General features: G+C 31.9%; 1 protein-coding gene across 1 annotated transcript; it reads right to left on the bottom strand.

Moving 5' to 3' along the window:
• Positions 1-5,355: 5,355 nt before the first annotated feature.
• Positions 5,356-11,086, bottom strand: LOC130675884 (uncharacterized). The gene is made up of 8 exons (XM_057481781.1): positions 10,449-11,086; positions 10,268-10,384; positions 10,132-10,189; positions 9,881-10,053; positions 7,935-8,155; positions 7,691-7,861; positions 5,636-5,764; positions 5,356-5,503 (listed from the first exon to the last, which is right to left on the bottom strand). Exons 1-8 carry the CDS (start codon positions 10,506-10,508, stop codon positions 5,452-5,454), a joined length of 981 nt encoding a protein of 326 aa, XP_057337764.1. The 5' UTR covers positions 10,509-11,086; the 3' UTR covers positions 5,356-5,451.
• Positions 11,087-15,596: the final 4,510 nt, after the last annotated feature.

Genomic DNA, 15,596 nt, shown 5'->3' with positions numbered 1-15,596 from the left:
TTTATTTCATTGTTCATTGATAGATATTTATTTATTCTAAGGCGATAATGGCCGGATGGCAAACAAAATTACATTTTTATTAATATATATATATATATATATATATATATATATACAGTACAGAAAATAACTATATACATTATCAATGTAGCTATTTATTTTGATATTACATACATACATATCGTAAAAGTACATTAAGTATTTTGTTTCATAATTCATACATACATACAGTTCGTAAAAGTACATTAGGATATTTTTGATCGAATACAACATATATATTTGCAGCATTGCTATGTTTTAATAGTGTAAATGATCTACAGAAATAGATGTTAACTATCTTATTTATGTAATATTGAGAAATAATGATAATACGGCTGATATATTAATCATGATATGTCATTTCAAAGTCGTTATATTTACCACCGAAATAAGTAAGGTAAAGCTTATGATATGGTATTGGGTTGAGTAACTCTTCGAAATAATTAGGATTCTTCGTTATCAATATCGACGTCCTTTTTGGTAAAAAAACATTGAATTCGTTATTAATTGTAGCAACAACTCTTAATCCAAATTTCGTATTGACATTTTTGAAAGCGGTTATTTGATAATCACCATCTCTTTCCAATTCGTTCAGCTTTTTGGTTGGTAAAAATACAGGTAATTTGATGGCCTCATTAACTTTTGAAAGGTCCATTATTCGCTGTGCAAATATTCCAAATATTAATTTTAAGTTATCATATTTTGAATATATTTAATAGTTTTTACAATTTAAAAAAATCTTACCTATTGAACACGACTTTATAGTGCACTACTCACAGAAAAAATTTTTAGATAACTGTGAGGATTATGACAAAAACTCGAGTTTTTATATTGATGATCCCCACTTAAAAAATGCTCTTTGTGGGGATTTCTGCAGAAAATATAATTTGGGAGTACAAATTTAAAAAAATGATTGGTTCAAAACCGGTTAGATCAGCCGATGAATCCCCTACTTCTAATGAAATGAAAATATTCCTGGAAAAACTTTCAAATTTTTGGCCAAAACCCACCCCCCTTACAGCCGTTAAAAGATTTGAAATAATCAGGATTGAAAAATAAAACCCCACCTTTATGTGTATAAAAAATTCGTGAACATTCTCGAATGTTCGACCTCCCACCAAGCCCCCTCCCGCCAAGCCTCCCTCCCAATCCTGCATAAAACAGTAAAAATTTGAAAATATATATTAAAAAGTTCTTATTTATCTGCTAAGTCCCAAAATCTTCTTTTATCGATAAAAGGAAACAGACCCCTAATCAAACCTGCATTACCATGGCTAGGCCTTAAACAAGTCTGCATTATCATGAGCAAGTCCCCCACCAAATCTACATTATCATTAATGAGAAAATAGGTCCCAATATATTGATTAATAATGAAAAAAAGGTCTCACATATCGCTAAATTAAATCTACATTGCCGATAACAGCCCCCCAGATATCGATAAAAATAAATCTGCATTACCATAAATATGAAAAAGGTCCCCAAATATCGATAAAAAGAAATCTACATTACCAACATCAGGCTTAAATGTCGATAAAACAAATCTACATTGCCGACATCGGGTACTTATCGTAGGTCGGTAAAGTAGGTCGCTGTTTTGATTTTGGGGCCAATAACCCTCTTATTCAACTACTTGTTTATAAAAAATTTCTACACGAATGGAAAGAAAAAATTTGAAAAGTAATCATATAATGCCTAACAAGAATATGAAATAAGTAATATCTTAAAATTGAAAAAAAAAAAAATGATTTAACATACATTATTAAAATTTTTAATTTTTTTGTTACTTCAAAAATTAATAATTAATGAAATAAAAATATTTTATAAGCTTTTATACCCATCTCGTTGAGTATGTTTACAAAAAGGGCTCCAAGAACCAACAAATTTATAGATAAATTATTTAAAGTTTTAGACGCCTTTTATGACAACATAAACCCGTAAAAAAAATGTTGATTAACAATTGAATAACTTTTTGAAAAATGATGATACAACTTTTATTACCGTGGAATCATATTTTTTGAAGTGTTTAGATGACACCAGAACGTTTTCAAATTTTTTTATTGATATTTAATTGCATGAAAAAATTATTTAAAAATTACACTCCCTAGAGTGGCGGCGCGTGCATGTCGAAACTGCCGCGCAATAGCCGATTTTCAATGTTAAATTAAAATTATAAACATTGGAGCTACAATTCGGGGAGTTAAGAACTTTTTTACTAAAATTTTCTGCTCTTTCCGAAACTTTTTTCATATTTGAGCTATCACTTATACTTTTTGAGATTTTGCCAAAAAACTGGACGGCTAATTTTTCTAACGGTTTTTTGTTAATAACAATTGTAATTTTATTTTTCCACCTAAAATCCAAAAAACGTCTTTCTCTAGACGCCATTCCGAATCATTCGAGCCATCAAGCATATTTTTAAGAGACCTGTAACTATTTTTTGCAGGAAATCAACTTCTCGACTAGTCTAAAATAGAATAAAAAGACATTATTTAGGTATCTTCATTGATTCGTTTATTCACCATTTGATATGGTATTAGTCTTTTTCTTAGACTAGTACTTAAGCCTTTTTTAGGTCTATTTAGACAGTCGATCTGGAGGAGTAAACTCCGATCGTGGTCGGAGCTGACACACACACTTCTTTTTTAAAAGTTTTTTTTTGTTTATAAAAAATTAATTAACAAATTTAAAAAAATCGTTCGTACAATATAGGTATGAAAAGATTGCAAATTTTCTGAATCGGAAAAATAACTTATCGTGTAGAGGACTTTTTTTAAAAAAGTTTTCGTCATTATTTATAATAAATTAGTTAACAAATATGTAAAAAAGTTCTCTACATGATGAGTTATTTTTCCTATTCAGAAAATTTGCAATCTTTTGATACCTATATTGTAGAAACGTTGTTTTTTTTAAGTTTCGATGACATTGTTTATAACAAATTGAAAAATGAGAATTGATGAAAAAGAGAATTTCAGTCGTTGGTGACGAAAAAAAAAAAAAAAAAAAAGATCACAATCTGTCCGTGGGGATACGCACGGACTTAATCCTTTAGAGAAAGACACTACGTCTTTTGACCACTTTCTCTCTCTAGCAATTCCCGAAGATATCCGAAGTCGAATTTTTTCTAAGTTTCACGGCAAGAAATTTTTATAAGTTCTTGTACTGAAAATTATAAAACAAAAATTTCAAAAAAACGTCCAAAATTCCTATATACCCTTCGATTCAGAATTTCGCGAAATGAATTTCTGTCGTATCGAAAAAAAAGCATATAAATTTTGTTTTAATTGTTGATACGTTTCGAAAACTTTTCAAGTCGTGTTTTTTTATGAAAAAAAAAATTTTTTCAACTGTACTGACCCGTAATTGTTTGGGTAATGGTTCAAAGAAAGTTATCTATTAGCTCATTTTATTTATTTTTCATTTTTTCTATTTTTTATTTAACAAAAAGTGATTTTCACTTTTTATAAATTTAAAATTCGAAAAAATTATTTTGGAAGTTACCAATTTTTTTTATAAATATACTTGTGCTGAAGTATAATAAGATTTTACTAAAATTTTATAAAATTGTATACAATAATTTTCTTACGGGCAATTTCAACTAGTTTGTATTTTTAACTTTACAAATAGCTTAAATTACCCCCCCCCCCATCTTAAGCGTCTCCTCCCAATGTCTCTTACTCAATAATATTCAGAAGCTTCATAAGCATATTTTATTGAATGGTCATTTTTTGAATAACACTATTCATGTCAATATTATTATTAGCACCATCTAGCGGAATACTGGCTCGTGCAGTTGAATGATTCAAACGCTGTGAACTAAACGTTTTACTCACGAGGTTTTGTTCAGAAGTTTAATTCAAAGGTTGTTTTGAGTTATTCCTAACATAAGTATTTCGTTCAGTTCAAGTCATGATGTGGTGGGGATAAAATTCACACCTTTCCACTCACGTCTTTTCGTTGACCCGATTGAACACGAAGATTTTTACTCATCGGCTTAAAACAACAGACTGAATTTTTTTAAGATCGGAACGAAAAGATAGTGTCCTAAGCCGATTACGTATAGTATCGTCATACGGTCGGTCTTCACAAAAGGTTTTCTTCAACTGTCTAAGTTTTGGTCAGTGAACTAAATGTATTTTGTTCATGAATTTTACTTGATTGAATCACAGCCGTGATTCAATCAGCACCCCTGAGTGTATTTTAAATTACCTGATTTACGGATTCTATCATAACCTTATTCACTAAATTTTACATAAATAACATAGCAAATATTGCTAGGTAAAATTGTAATCTCGTCCATTTACATAGTCCGCTCGTCAATGTAAAATGGTAATCATTCCTATGCTAGCATAGCCAACGTTACCATTTAGAATGGGCGGGATTACTTTGCCACTTGACTCTCATCGCTAAAAAATCCTCGTTCCTATGTAACATAGGAATTATTACCATTCTACATTGGAATCAGATCTATTCTTTTCTCTCCGTGTAGTCACGGATGCGCCTGTCTATTTATTTATCATATCATAACCATAAATTTAATTGAAATTTGAAAAGTCTTGAGACTGAAACTTTGTTATCAGTAAAGAAAATAACGCATGAAGTAAGAGAAAAAGTAAGAAAATATACGAGAGATGATAATACATTCTTACTATTGTGTATTGTTGTAGTTAGTGTTTGGGCTTATAAAAAAGTCTAAAATATATTACTAAAGAGAGAAATAAAATACCTAGTTTCAACTAAAATTGAATCGATAATTTTCTTTTTCAATCATTTAATGTTTTTGATGCCCGCCCCGACCAGCAAAAACTTCGGCTTCGCCTCAGTTCTGCAAAAGTCGGGTAGGCCCAACCCCCCTTTACCGCTCGGCTTCGCCTCGCAATGTTAATTAATTCAACGTACTTTCGACTGGGGAACAAGAAAAATAGTATTCGACCCCCGGTCAGAATGCTGAATTCTCTGACGTATGTGATATCAAATTCAACTTTCTGACCTAGTGTCGTAATGTACTATTTGATACCCCCGAGGCCTCGAAACCCTAACGGACGTCTTAGTTTTGGTCGAGATCGTCGTCTAAGAAATTCTACAAAGGAATTCTATATAGAAAATCGATCGAAAATCTAGACTCAGCTTTCTGAGCTCGATAATAGCGGGAAGTTTTAGGGTTTTCCCGGAGAGTCAACGGTTTTCCAGATTTTTTTTGTCTGATCCTTGGTATTTTACGTCAGAATCTCGTTCTGTATGAGTCTGCATATTCAAAAGATTAACAAAAAAGTCTTTGAAGGCATTGAAAATTTCGTAATAAAGTAAATTAATTATTTATCGATATGTATTACAAACAAAAAAGAAGATGAATAATAATGTTTATATTAATTTTTTACATCGACGTAATCTTGACGAAATTCTTGATGGATCATTTCAATTACTCAAAAATTCAGGCCGTTTGAGTAAACTCGAATAATATTCATCCCTAAACAATAAATAAAATAACGTAAATATGCTAAGTTTATTTATCCATGAAGATTTTATAAATAAAAGATCATCAGTCTAAATTTGATGTGTCATTGAATTTTATAATTTATAAACTTGTAGATAGATTTACCTAAAAGTTTCTTGTAACGCCTCCTTTGAACATTCTGACCAATCGTATGAGTTTGAATTACGATATCCGGTTTCACTCATGATATACCCGTCTTGACATTTTGAAGAATTATCATGACCGATATTGAGCCTATAAACATAAATAAATTACATTCAGAAAAAAATGATTTTTGATTCTTCCCGACTAGAATTTTTCATAAGGGTCTGACGAGGTCCTTATCGGGTTAACCTTATTTCAAATAAGATCCCGATCAGGGTATCCTGACGAGGATCCTGGTATGGATGTAACGCTTAAGACCCATGAGGTCCTTATCAGGATTACATTATTAGTAATTATTTTTAAAAAAATATTAAATTGCAAAAAAAAAAATAATAGAATTTGAAATCGATCGAGAATGTTATCTATTCCCGGGAAAAAATGTTCAGGCCTGATCAGACATGAGCAGGCATGAGTCTTCAGGCCTGATCAGACATGAAAAATGACCATGCCTGACCAGGCCTGGTCAGGCATGTTCAGGTCTGATCAGGTCTGTTCATGCCTGTTCATGCCCATTCTGGTAAAACAATTATATATAAAAAATGGTCCTATATAATTATATATAATTATGCATATCTATATACAATTATATGTAATTATTTCTATAAAAATGAAAAAAAAATAAAAAATATGGGAGTGTCTAGGATTCGAACCGTGGACCTTACGCTTGAAAGTTCGCCTCGTTACCTGTTGACCTGAGAGATTGAGTTGAAAAGTAGATCTCGTACGAACTTCAAGTACTGAAAGTCTTAAGATTCATGCCTGTTCATGTCTGATCAGGTCTGATCCTTTTTTCCCGGGTTATACATGATAGAATCTTGGTCAAAAAAATTTTATATCTATGAACAGACATGAACAGACATAACCAGGCATGAACAGGCCTGATCAGGCCTGAGCTTATTCAACGCTTCAGACATGAACAGACATGAACAGACATGGACAGGCATGGACAGGTATGATCAGGCCTGAACGCATATAACGCTTCAGACATGAACAGACATGGTCAGGCAGGAACAGCCATGAACAGGCCTGAGTGTATTTAACGCCTCAGACATGAACAGGCATGGACAGGTATGATCAGGCCTGATCATGTCTAATTTCAGGCCTGATCATACATGAACAGGCATGATCAGGTCTAATTTCAGGCCTGATCATACATGAACAGGCATGGTCAGGCCTGATCATTTTTTCCCGGGTTGTATTGAGAGCATTAATTAGAGGAAGTAAACTATATTTTTTATTGATGAAAAAATCCCGATAACTGCTGGGCTTGAACCTGCGTCTTTTCGATTCAAAGTCCTCGATGCTATCCACTGGGCTAACATACACATGTGATCCTGAAAGTGTAAATATAATATTCAATATGATGTCAAAGAATAACTGATGAAGAAGTAAAAAATCTGTGCTACAATAATTGACGTGATTTTTATATAATATTCTTTTGTACTTTTTTTAATTTTTAGCCTGTAAATGAAATATTTAAAAGGATAGGATAACTTTTTTTGAATAAGGATATCCAGATAAGGTCCTGATCAGGAACTCGTCAGGTTGACCCGATGGCAAATAACTTTTTTTTTTAATAGAGATATCCTGGCGAGGTCCTGATCAGGAACTTGTCAGGTTGACCCGATGGCAAATAACTTTTTTTTGAATCAGGATATCCTGACGAGGTCCTGATCAAGAACTTGTTCGGTTGACTCGATGGCAAATAACTTTTTTTTGAATAAGGATAACCTGACGAGGTCCTGATCAAGAACTTGTTCGGTTGACTCGATGGCAAATAACTTTTTTTTGAATAAGGATAACCTGACGAGGTCCTGATCAGGAACTCGTCAGGTTGACCTAATGGCAAATAACTTTTTTTTGAATAAGGATATCCTGATGAGGTCCTGACAAGGAATTTGTCAGGTTTGCCCTAATAAGGCAAACCTTATATTAACCTGATAAGGTCCTTATGGTACTTCAGGCAAATCAGGAAGAAATTCTAGTCGGGTTAATATAAACGATAAGTTTACACACATATGAGCAGTTTCGTGGGCACCTGTATCTTGATAAATGTCTAGTGGTTCATCAACAATTGCTCCAAGTGGAATTTTTGATGGTTTTCTATGTTCTAAAAAAATGGATGCAAAATCCGTCATACCGAGCACTCTGCTCAAATAAGGCGGTCTCCCAGTATATAAGTGTCGACTATTGTATAAAAAGCAATGATTTTGATGTCAAATATATATTTAGAGTCTCATAAATTATATATATCACTTACGATGCCAAGATTAAATAACGATCATATTCGCTATGATTAAAAATGTTTCTATATTGAAATAAAAATCCGTTCATTTTGTGCAATACTTCGTCAGCATGAAAACTATCTAATGGGATAACATCAACAAATTGTTCAAATGTAGTAGCTGAATATTCCATTACTTTTAGACTCGCGTCATCAGATAACTTCAATGGTTTCAGAAATTTAATTGCATCTGGATGCTACAGAGTGACAAAATAAATAAATATATAAGTATGAAGAAAACGTAGATCCTACCATAATAGGCGCGGAAAGTTCAAATTCTTGTCTTGTTTGAGGGGAAAAAATGGATACCCGGGTCAAAAATAAAACTTGATTTAGACTTGGTTTACCAAGTCGAAATTGGGAGCCGTTTTTCACAAGACAAACTCGACTTTTTTTACGGAGGTATGAAATAAATTGAGTTTTCGCCTTGGTTTAGACTTAACTGGCTTACTTAGTCACGATTTAAGACGAAAAAGTTGAAATCAAGTCGAAATTGACTTGGTTTAGACTTATTTGACTTAAATTATAAGACGAAAAAGTCAAAACTAAGGTAAAATAATTTTTGCACATAAAGGCGGAAGTAAGGCGAATAAATAACTTTTTTTCGACTTGGTTCAGCAAGTCAAATGTAAGGTGAATGACTATCGTGCTCGAAGCAAAGGCGAATAAGTTCAAACTAAGATCAAAAAATCTGTCTATCCGTTGACCCTGCAGGCCAGCCCCAAAACGTCCCGCTGTTTTCGAGCTCCTTGAAATCGAAAACATTGTCGTGAGTACATTTTTGAGCTCTTCGAGCTCGAAAATACTATTGTATCCCATTCTTTTCGAAAAAAACCGTTTTTAGCATTTCTTTCTCCCACGATATCTCACGAACGAATCGACCGATTTCAATGGTTGAGGCGGCAATCGACGTGTTTTATTGAGTTCTAGAGCTGATCAAATTTTGAAATTGTTTGGTAAAGTCGTTTCAAAGATATTCGCAAAAAACCGTTTTTTGGCATTTCTTTTGCCCACGATATTTCACGAACGAATGAACCGATTTTGATAGTTGAGGCGGCAATCGACGCGTTTTATTGAGTTTTAGAGCTGATTAGATTTTGAAGTCAATCGTTCGAGTCGTTTCTGAGAAATCAATAAAAAACTGAAAAAAAAAAAAAATTTGTTTTACGTAATTCGCCAATATTTTCGAATCTACTTGATCAAATGATCTGAAATTTTCAGAAAAGTTGATGGCCAACAAGCTCTTTCGATTGCCGCCTTAACCATCCAAATCGGTTCATTAGTTAAAAAGTTATAAGCCGGTCACACACACACACACACACACACACACACACACACGCACGCACGCACGCACACACACACACACACACACACGCACACACACACGCACGCACACACACACACACACACACACACACACACACACACACACACACACACACACACACACACACACACACACACACACACACACATACATACAGGCACTCGGACATCATTCTAAAAATAGTCAGAATAGCTTCCTAGGACCTCAGAACGTCGACATCTGATGAAATTTTGATTTTCGCAAATCGGGGTGAAAACAATAACTTCCCAATTTTTCGAAAATCGTCGATTTTTTTAGCGGGAAGTTAAAAATATGAATAAGTTGCAATAAGTTGAAACTAAGATGAAAAAAGTTCAAAAAGTTGAAAAAAATTAAATTTAAGTCGAAAAAGTCGAGATCTTATCGAAAAATTGTCAGCAAATCGATAACTTCAAAAGAAAATAAGGTGAAGCGAGCCTGAATCAAGTTTTAGTTTTGACCCGGGTATTCTTCTCCTTTATGGAGTAACAGATAATAAATGTGCGCATACGTATATTTTCCCTCGGAAAATCACAGAAATTTGTACTTTCCGTTGCAGGATATTATAAAACTTTACTGTAGCTATGACTATTCCTGCTAGAACTATTTTAACTGACGGATAATCAAATGGCAAGAAATACTCGTCGACTCCACTCATGTACTTTACTACGTAATCAATTATTCCTTGCTCTTCATTTTTACGGTATAATTCATAATCGACAATAACTAGAATCCTTAAAAACATTGTATCTGAAACGATAATTAAGTGTTGGTTTATACCATATTTATTTCTTCTTTAGAATTAAATTCAAATTCACAAAAACTTACTATTATTAAAATTGTAAGGACTTTTGTAATAACTGACGGAACGTGAAACTTTCAATACCTAAGCAGTAACATCATGTATATAAGATTAAGATAAAAATAGTTGAGATTGGAAACTATGCAAAAGTTTTTTACTTACATCTGTTTTCTTCTCAATTGTCAAATTTTCGTGTCCATTTCTAAGATAGTAAACAGGAGTATTTGGGCCTACTAGTACACCTTTTCTGGCTGCATCAATAGGCATTTTTCCTGAACTCTATTATAAAATTATAAATAATTACCATAGGGAACCGTTTATTTTTATTTCTTCTTTCACTTACCGAACAAGAAGTTCCCAGAGAAACGGCGTTAAAAATTACAAAAATTAATATCAACTTCATGGTAAAGTTCTTTGAGAACAAGTAAAGAAATAAAAGACTATTTGAACTCTTTGACGAACAAATTATTATTTGATTACATTTAATGTGGTCGACGTGTCAAATCACCAGTATATAATTAGCTTTAAATTCAATTATCTTATCATCAAAAAATCTCACTAAAAGTCTATTTAAAAGCTAATTAAATTTATCTAATGTCTTCGACGATTTATTTTATTTTTAGAAGACAATGAACGTCAGTAGCCAAATTTTTTACGTAATATTTCAATTAAAACCCAAAGAAAGTTTGGTAAATCCAAAAGTGCACGGCTCTTAATGTTCATTTGCAATAAAAAAAAAAATGGACGATAAAAGTTTCAAGGACAATTTTTTTTTTCCTTTCGATTATACTAGAAATTTAAAATTCGCTCTCCAAGATACTCAGATGTCTTTTTTCGCGTAGACGCGACTGGGTGGTCGAAAGTATATGTAAAAAATCCTTATTATAAATTCTTTATCCGATAATGTATAACTTAGTTAAGCTCCGTGGACTAACAAGAGTAAAACAATAAAAACAGTAGCGAAAAAGAGGCGAACTGAATTTTTCGATCGTACAGTTTACTAATGCTTCGCATTAAGAGTCGTGCAATAATTATCGCGAAAAAAAACTGAGTCATTAAAATTATCAGACAATAGATATTTTTACATACAAATTTTACAGAAATGATTTTTTAAAAGTTATTTTATGTTTTTGGTTGATCTAAAAAAAATTAATGACACCGATAATTTTTATCTTTGAAGAAAAATAGAAGAAAATGAATCACAGAAAATTTTAAAAAATTGTGCACGGAGAAAAATGTTGGCTCAAAACCTAGCAATTTTTAACTTCCTGCTAAGAAAATTGTAAATTTTCAAAAATTTGGGAAGTTATTAGTTTCGGTCCGATTTACGAAAATCGAATTTTCATCAGATGTCGACGTTTTGAGGTCCTAGGAAGCTATTCTGACTAATTTCAAGATGATGTCCGAGTGTATGTATGTATGTATGTACGTAGATAGATAGATAGATAAATAATTTTTATTTGATCCTAGAGCCGTAGCTCCCTAAGGACCATCAATTTAAAAGTTACATTATTTTACATATACGTACATCATTTTTCAAATATTAAATATTAAATATTTAACATTAAATATTAAGCATTAAGCATTAGGCATCTAATTGACATTAATTAATAATTATTTAATTATCAATCAATATGTACTTATCAATTAATTTTATTATTACTATCGTTATTATCATGAACTATTATTATTATTATTATTAAATCTGTTAAATATCCTTTTCAAAGAAATAGTTATAACACGCAGATCTGAATTCCTCAAAATTGTTTAATGTTGTTATATCAGCTGGTAAAGAATTCCAGATATGTATGCCGTGCACTAAAAAGGATTTCTCATATATTGTCGAGTTAGTTCTAGGTAATCTTAGATAATCTTGCCTAATGTCACCTCTACGTAGTGTAATTGGCAGTAATTCTAATTTGCAACCGAATAATTGTCGATAGTTCATACGAATTTCTTTATAAAATAAACATGTAATGAAAAAATCTCTCCTTGTATTAAGTTTAAGCCAACCTAGTCTTCTATAATATGCTGTTACGTGCTCAAATCTAGATATTTTATATATAAATCGAACACATGCGTTCATTTTCCTTTGTAATTTAGTCTGTAATCTACTTGTAATATTTGTAAATGCAGCGCAACAGTAATCAAAGATTGGAAAGACTAGGGTGGTAATTAATTTAATACGTAATTGTTCATTAAAAGCTTCACTATTAATTTTTAGCTGTGCTAAAGTCTTCATTGTTCGATTACATAAGCTTATTACCTGATTTTCCCATGACATAGTATTATCTATTATTACACCTAGGTATTTAACAGCATTAACGTATGGAATTGTACAGTCACCTACAGTAATATTTTGTGCATGTTTGCAATCTTCGCTATTAACTTTGAATTTACTGCCAATAATAATCGCTTTTGTTTTCGATGCATTCAATCTTAAACAGTTTAGTTTACACCAATCAATAATTTTAGATATTTCATTATTTAATATTACAACATAGTCATTAATTTGAGATTGACAGCATGAGAGGTATATGACCAAATCATCCGCATAAAATAAATATTTACATTTTAAGATACGTGCAAGATCTGAAATATATAAAGAAAAAAGCAAAGGACCAAGCACACTACCCTGAGGTACTCCACTTAGCACTTTTTCCCAAGACGATGTATTTTTATTATAACGTATAGATTGTCTTCTTTGATCCAAGTAAGATTTGATCCAGTTAAGCGTAAGTTCTGAAAAATTCATTCGTGATAATTTACATAATAATCTTTTATGATTAACTGAGTCAAATGCCTTGCTAAGATCAAAGAAGACAGCTATTGTAATTTTAGAGTCATTTATTGCTAATCTGGCTTCATCACAAAAATGAATAATTGCCGTCTGTGTATTTAGACCCTCTCGGAATGCTGTTTGATATTGATCTATATAATTATTCTCATTAAGATATTTAACGATTTGGTCATGTACACATCTTTCCAATGCTTTTGACAAATTAGATAGTAATGATATAGGTCTGAAATCTTCACAATTAGATGCATTATTTTTTTTTGGAATAGGTATTATATGCGATAATTTCCATTCGGTCGGAAATACTCCTGAAGACAAGGATTTATTAAAAAGTTCTGTAAATACCGGTAATAAAAACGGTAGTACACATTTATAAGCTTTAATTGAGAAATTATCTGGACCTACTGAGTTTGAAGTTAATCTTGTAATTGAGTCTTTAACAGAATTAGAATTAATCTCCTTAAAATTAAAATATACGTTACTATTATTGTCTAACATTAAGATATCTGATATATCAATATCATTATTAAAATTGCCTGAACACTGTACAAAAAACTTATTTAATTTATTTAACTCAATTATAACATTTGACTCAGTATTTTTCCTTTTAATCAAACCTAGTCTTCTTAAGTCATTCCACAATGCCCGTGAATTCTTTGCAGCACTTAGTTGTTGATCAAAATGTTGTCTCTTTGCTTCAGTAATTCTCTTTTTCACTAAACGTCTTACACTTGAATATTCTTTGTATGCATAACCAGTTCTCTTAAATATTCGATATAACTTATCTCGACGATGTTTTAAATCTTTTATTTCACTTGTAAACCATGGAGATGGTTGACGCTTCGGATGTATTATTCTTTCCGGAGCAGCAATATTAATTATTTCACCAAGGTTTTCATGTACATAGTTATTCATTTCGTCGACAGAATTTAATGATCGCATAATCTCAATATTAATATTTTTACATAAATCTTGTAATAAATTCTCATCAATAGAAATCCAGTTTCTGTACGCAAAGCTATTTAGTTGTTGTCGATTTAATTTATAATCATATGTTATTGAAATCAGATCGTGATTTGAGAGAAATGGCTGTGGAGATTGTTCCGCAACCAGTACTTTAGTCAGGTCATTAACAATGCATACATCAATCCAAGCTTCAGATTTTTCCAAGTGGTGAGTTGGGTTGTACTTAACTATATGAAGATCTAAACCATCACAAAATTTTCGAAGTTGATCACCATAGAAATTCTTTTTGTTTAAGTCAGAATTAAAATCACCTAATATAATAATATTATTATAAGATATCATGATAGATTCTAGCTCATCTTCTAAATCTTCAAGGTGCCCAATATTTGGCGGTTTATAGACAACGCCAACTAATATTTTTTGTTTTGATGTTGCTGATACCTCAACGAATAAATATTCTGGATGTTTATCTTCTACATTGGTTGAGGATGCAATATATTTCGAAATAAGATCGTTTCGGACGTAAAGAGCAACACCACCTCCACTTCGAAGACAGCGGTCATGGCGATGTAGTGTAAATGATGGCAAGGATATTAGACTATCAGATATTAGATGATTTAACCATGTTTCTGACACAGCTATAATATCATATTGATGCTCTCTAAAGTACTCCGAAAATAATTCAAAGTGTTGCTCATTTCTTAAAGATTGAGCATTGATATGACATATTTTTAAATTTTTGTGATTTTGAGAGGTAGTTGTAGCAGAAATAGAATACGAATTAATTGATAGTGAATAGGGAGCTTCATATTGTTAATCTAATAGTTGACTTAAAGGTTCAGTTCCTTGTGATGGCAGTAATTTGATTGGTGGCTTGTTACTTTCATACTTTACATTCACTGATGAGTAAGAAATCCAGATATTTTTCTGCGGAATATTTGGATATTTTTTTTTTTACATCAAGACGAAGCTTATATAAAGATAATGGATGTCTACGGTGCAAGTAAACAGAATTGTTTGGCGATTGAGCATTTGTTAATAATTGACCAACTGTTACTGAATTACCTCTAATGTTCTTCATAAAATCGTCTACACATTTTTGACTGTTGAATTTTACACGAACATTACGATTGCTTGATTTGCTTTTATTACCTAAACGCTCAACCTTAATAATTTCTTTATTAGTAACAGACACTTTTAGGATTTTAGATAATTGGATCACTACATTATCTAACCTTTCATTCGATGATTCATTCATTGACTCCGGAAGTCCGCCGATAATCATTTCACTTGCCAAAAGTTGTGATTCAAGTTGCAGTGTTCTTATCTCTAAATTACTATCGGTTATTACTTGGACAGCTCCTTTTACTTCCTTTAAAAGGTTTATGTTTTCCTCTGGACAGTGTTTTTCTACCCGTGAAACTCGGTTCTCTAAATTTTCAAAATTTTGCAAAAGTTCACCATAATCAGATGAAAGTTTATTGACTTTATCTGACATCGAACGCATAGTTTCGTCCATATTGTTTACTTTAGTATAAATATCATCCAACCTCTCTAATTTCAAATTAATTGCCTGTATTAGATTAGATACATCCGGAAAACATACTGGACACCTGTTTTTAATCTCCGCTGCAGAACGCAATTTTGTAGGTAAACAACAGCGTATTTTGACACAAGTGTTATGAAATAAATGTTTACATGGAGCGTCAGTTTGCACCATGTCACTCA

This window comes from Microplitis mediator, chromosome 10, assembly GCF_029852145.1.
Source record: "Microplitis mediator isolate UGA2020A chromosome 10, iyMicMedi2.1, whole genome shotgun sequence".
Classification (NCBI taxonomy): Eukaryota; Metazoa; Arthropoda; class Insecta; order Hymenoptera; family Braconidae; genus Microplitis; species Microplitis mediator.
The sequence above is the reverse complement of the archived record's forward strand: the minus strand, read 5'-3'. Positions and strand labels throughout refer to the sequence as shown.

Bases quoted from the DNA above. Each gene is read 5' to 3' on its own strand.
- LOC130675884 (XM_057481781.1), bottom strand. From the start codon at position 10,508: ATGAAGTTGATATTAATTTTTGTAATTTTTAACGCCGTTTCTCTGGGA. The intron at 10,385-10,448 runs GTAAGTGAAAGA...ATTTTATAATAG, and splicing joins CTCTGGGAACTTCTTGTTCG to AGTTCAGGAAAAATGCCTAT. The intron at 10,054-10,131 runs GTAAGTTTTTGT...TTATCGTTTCAG, and splicing joins TCCTTACAATTTTAATAATA to ATACAATGTTTTTAAGGATT.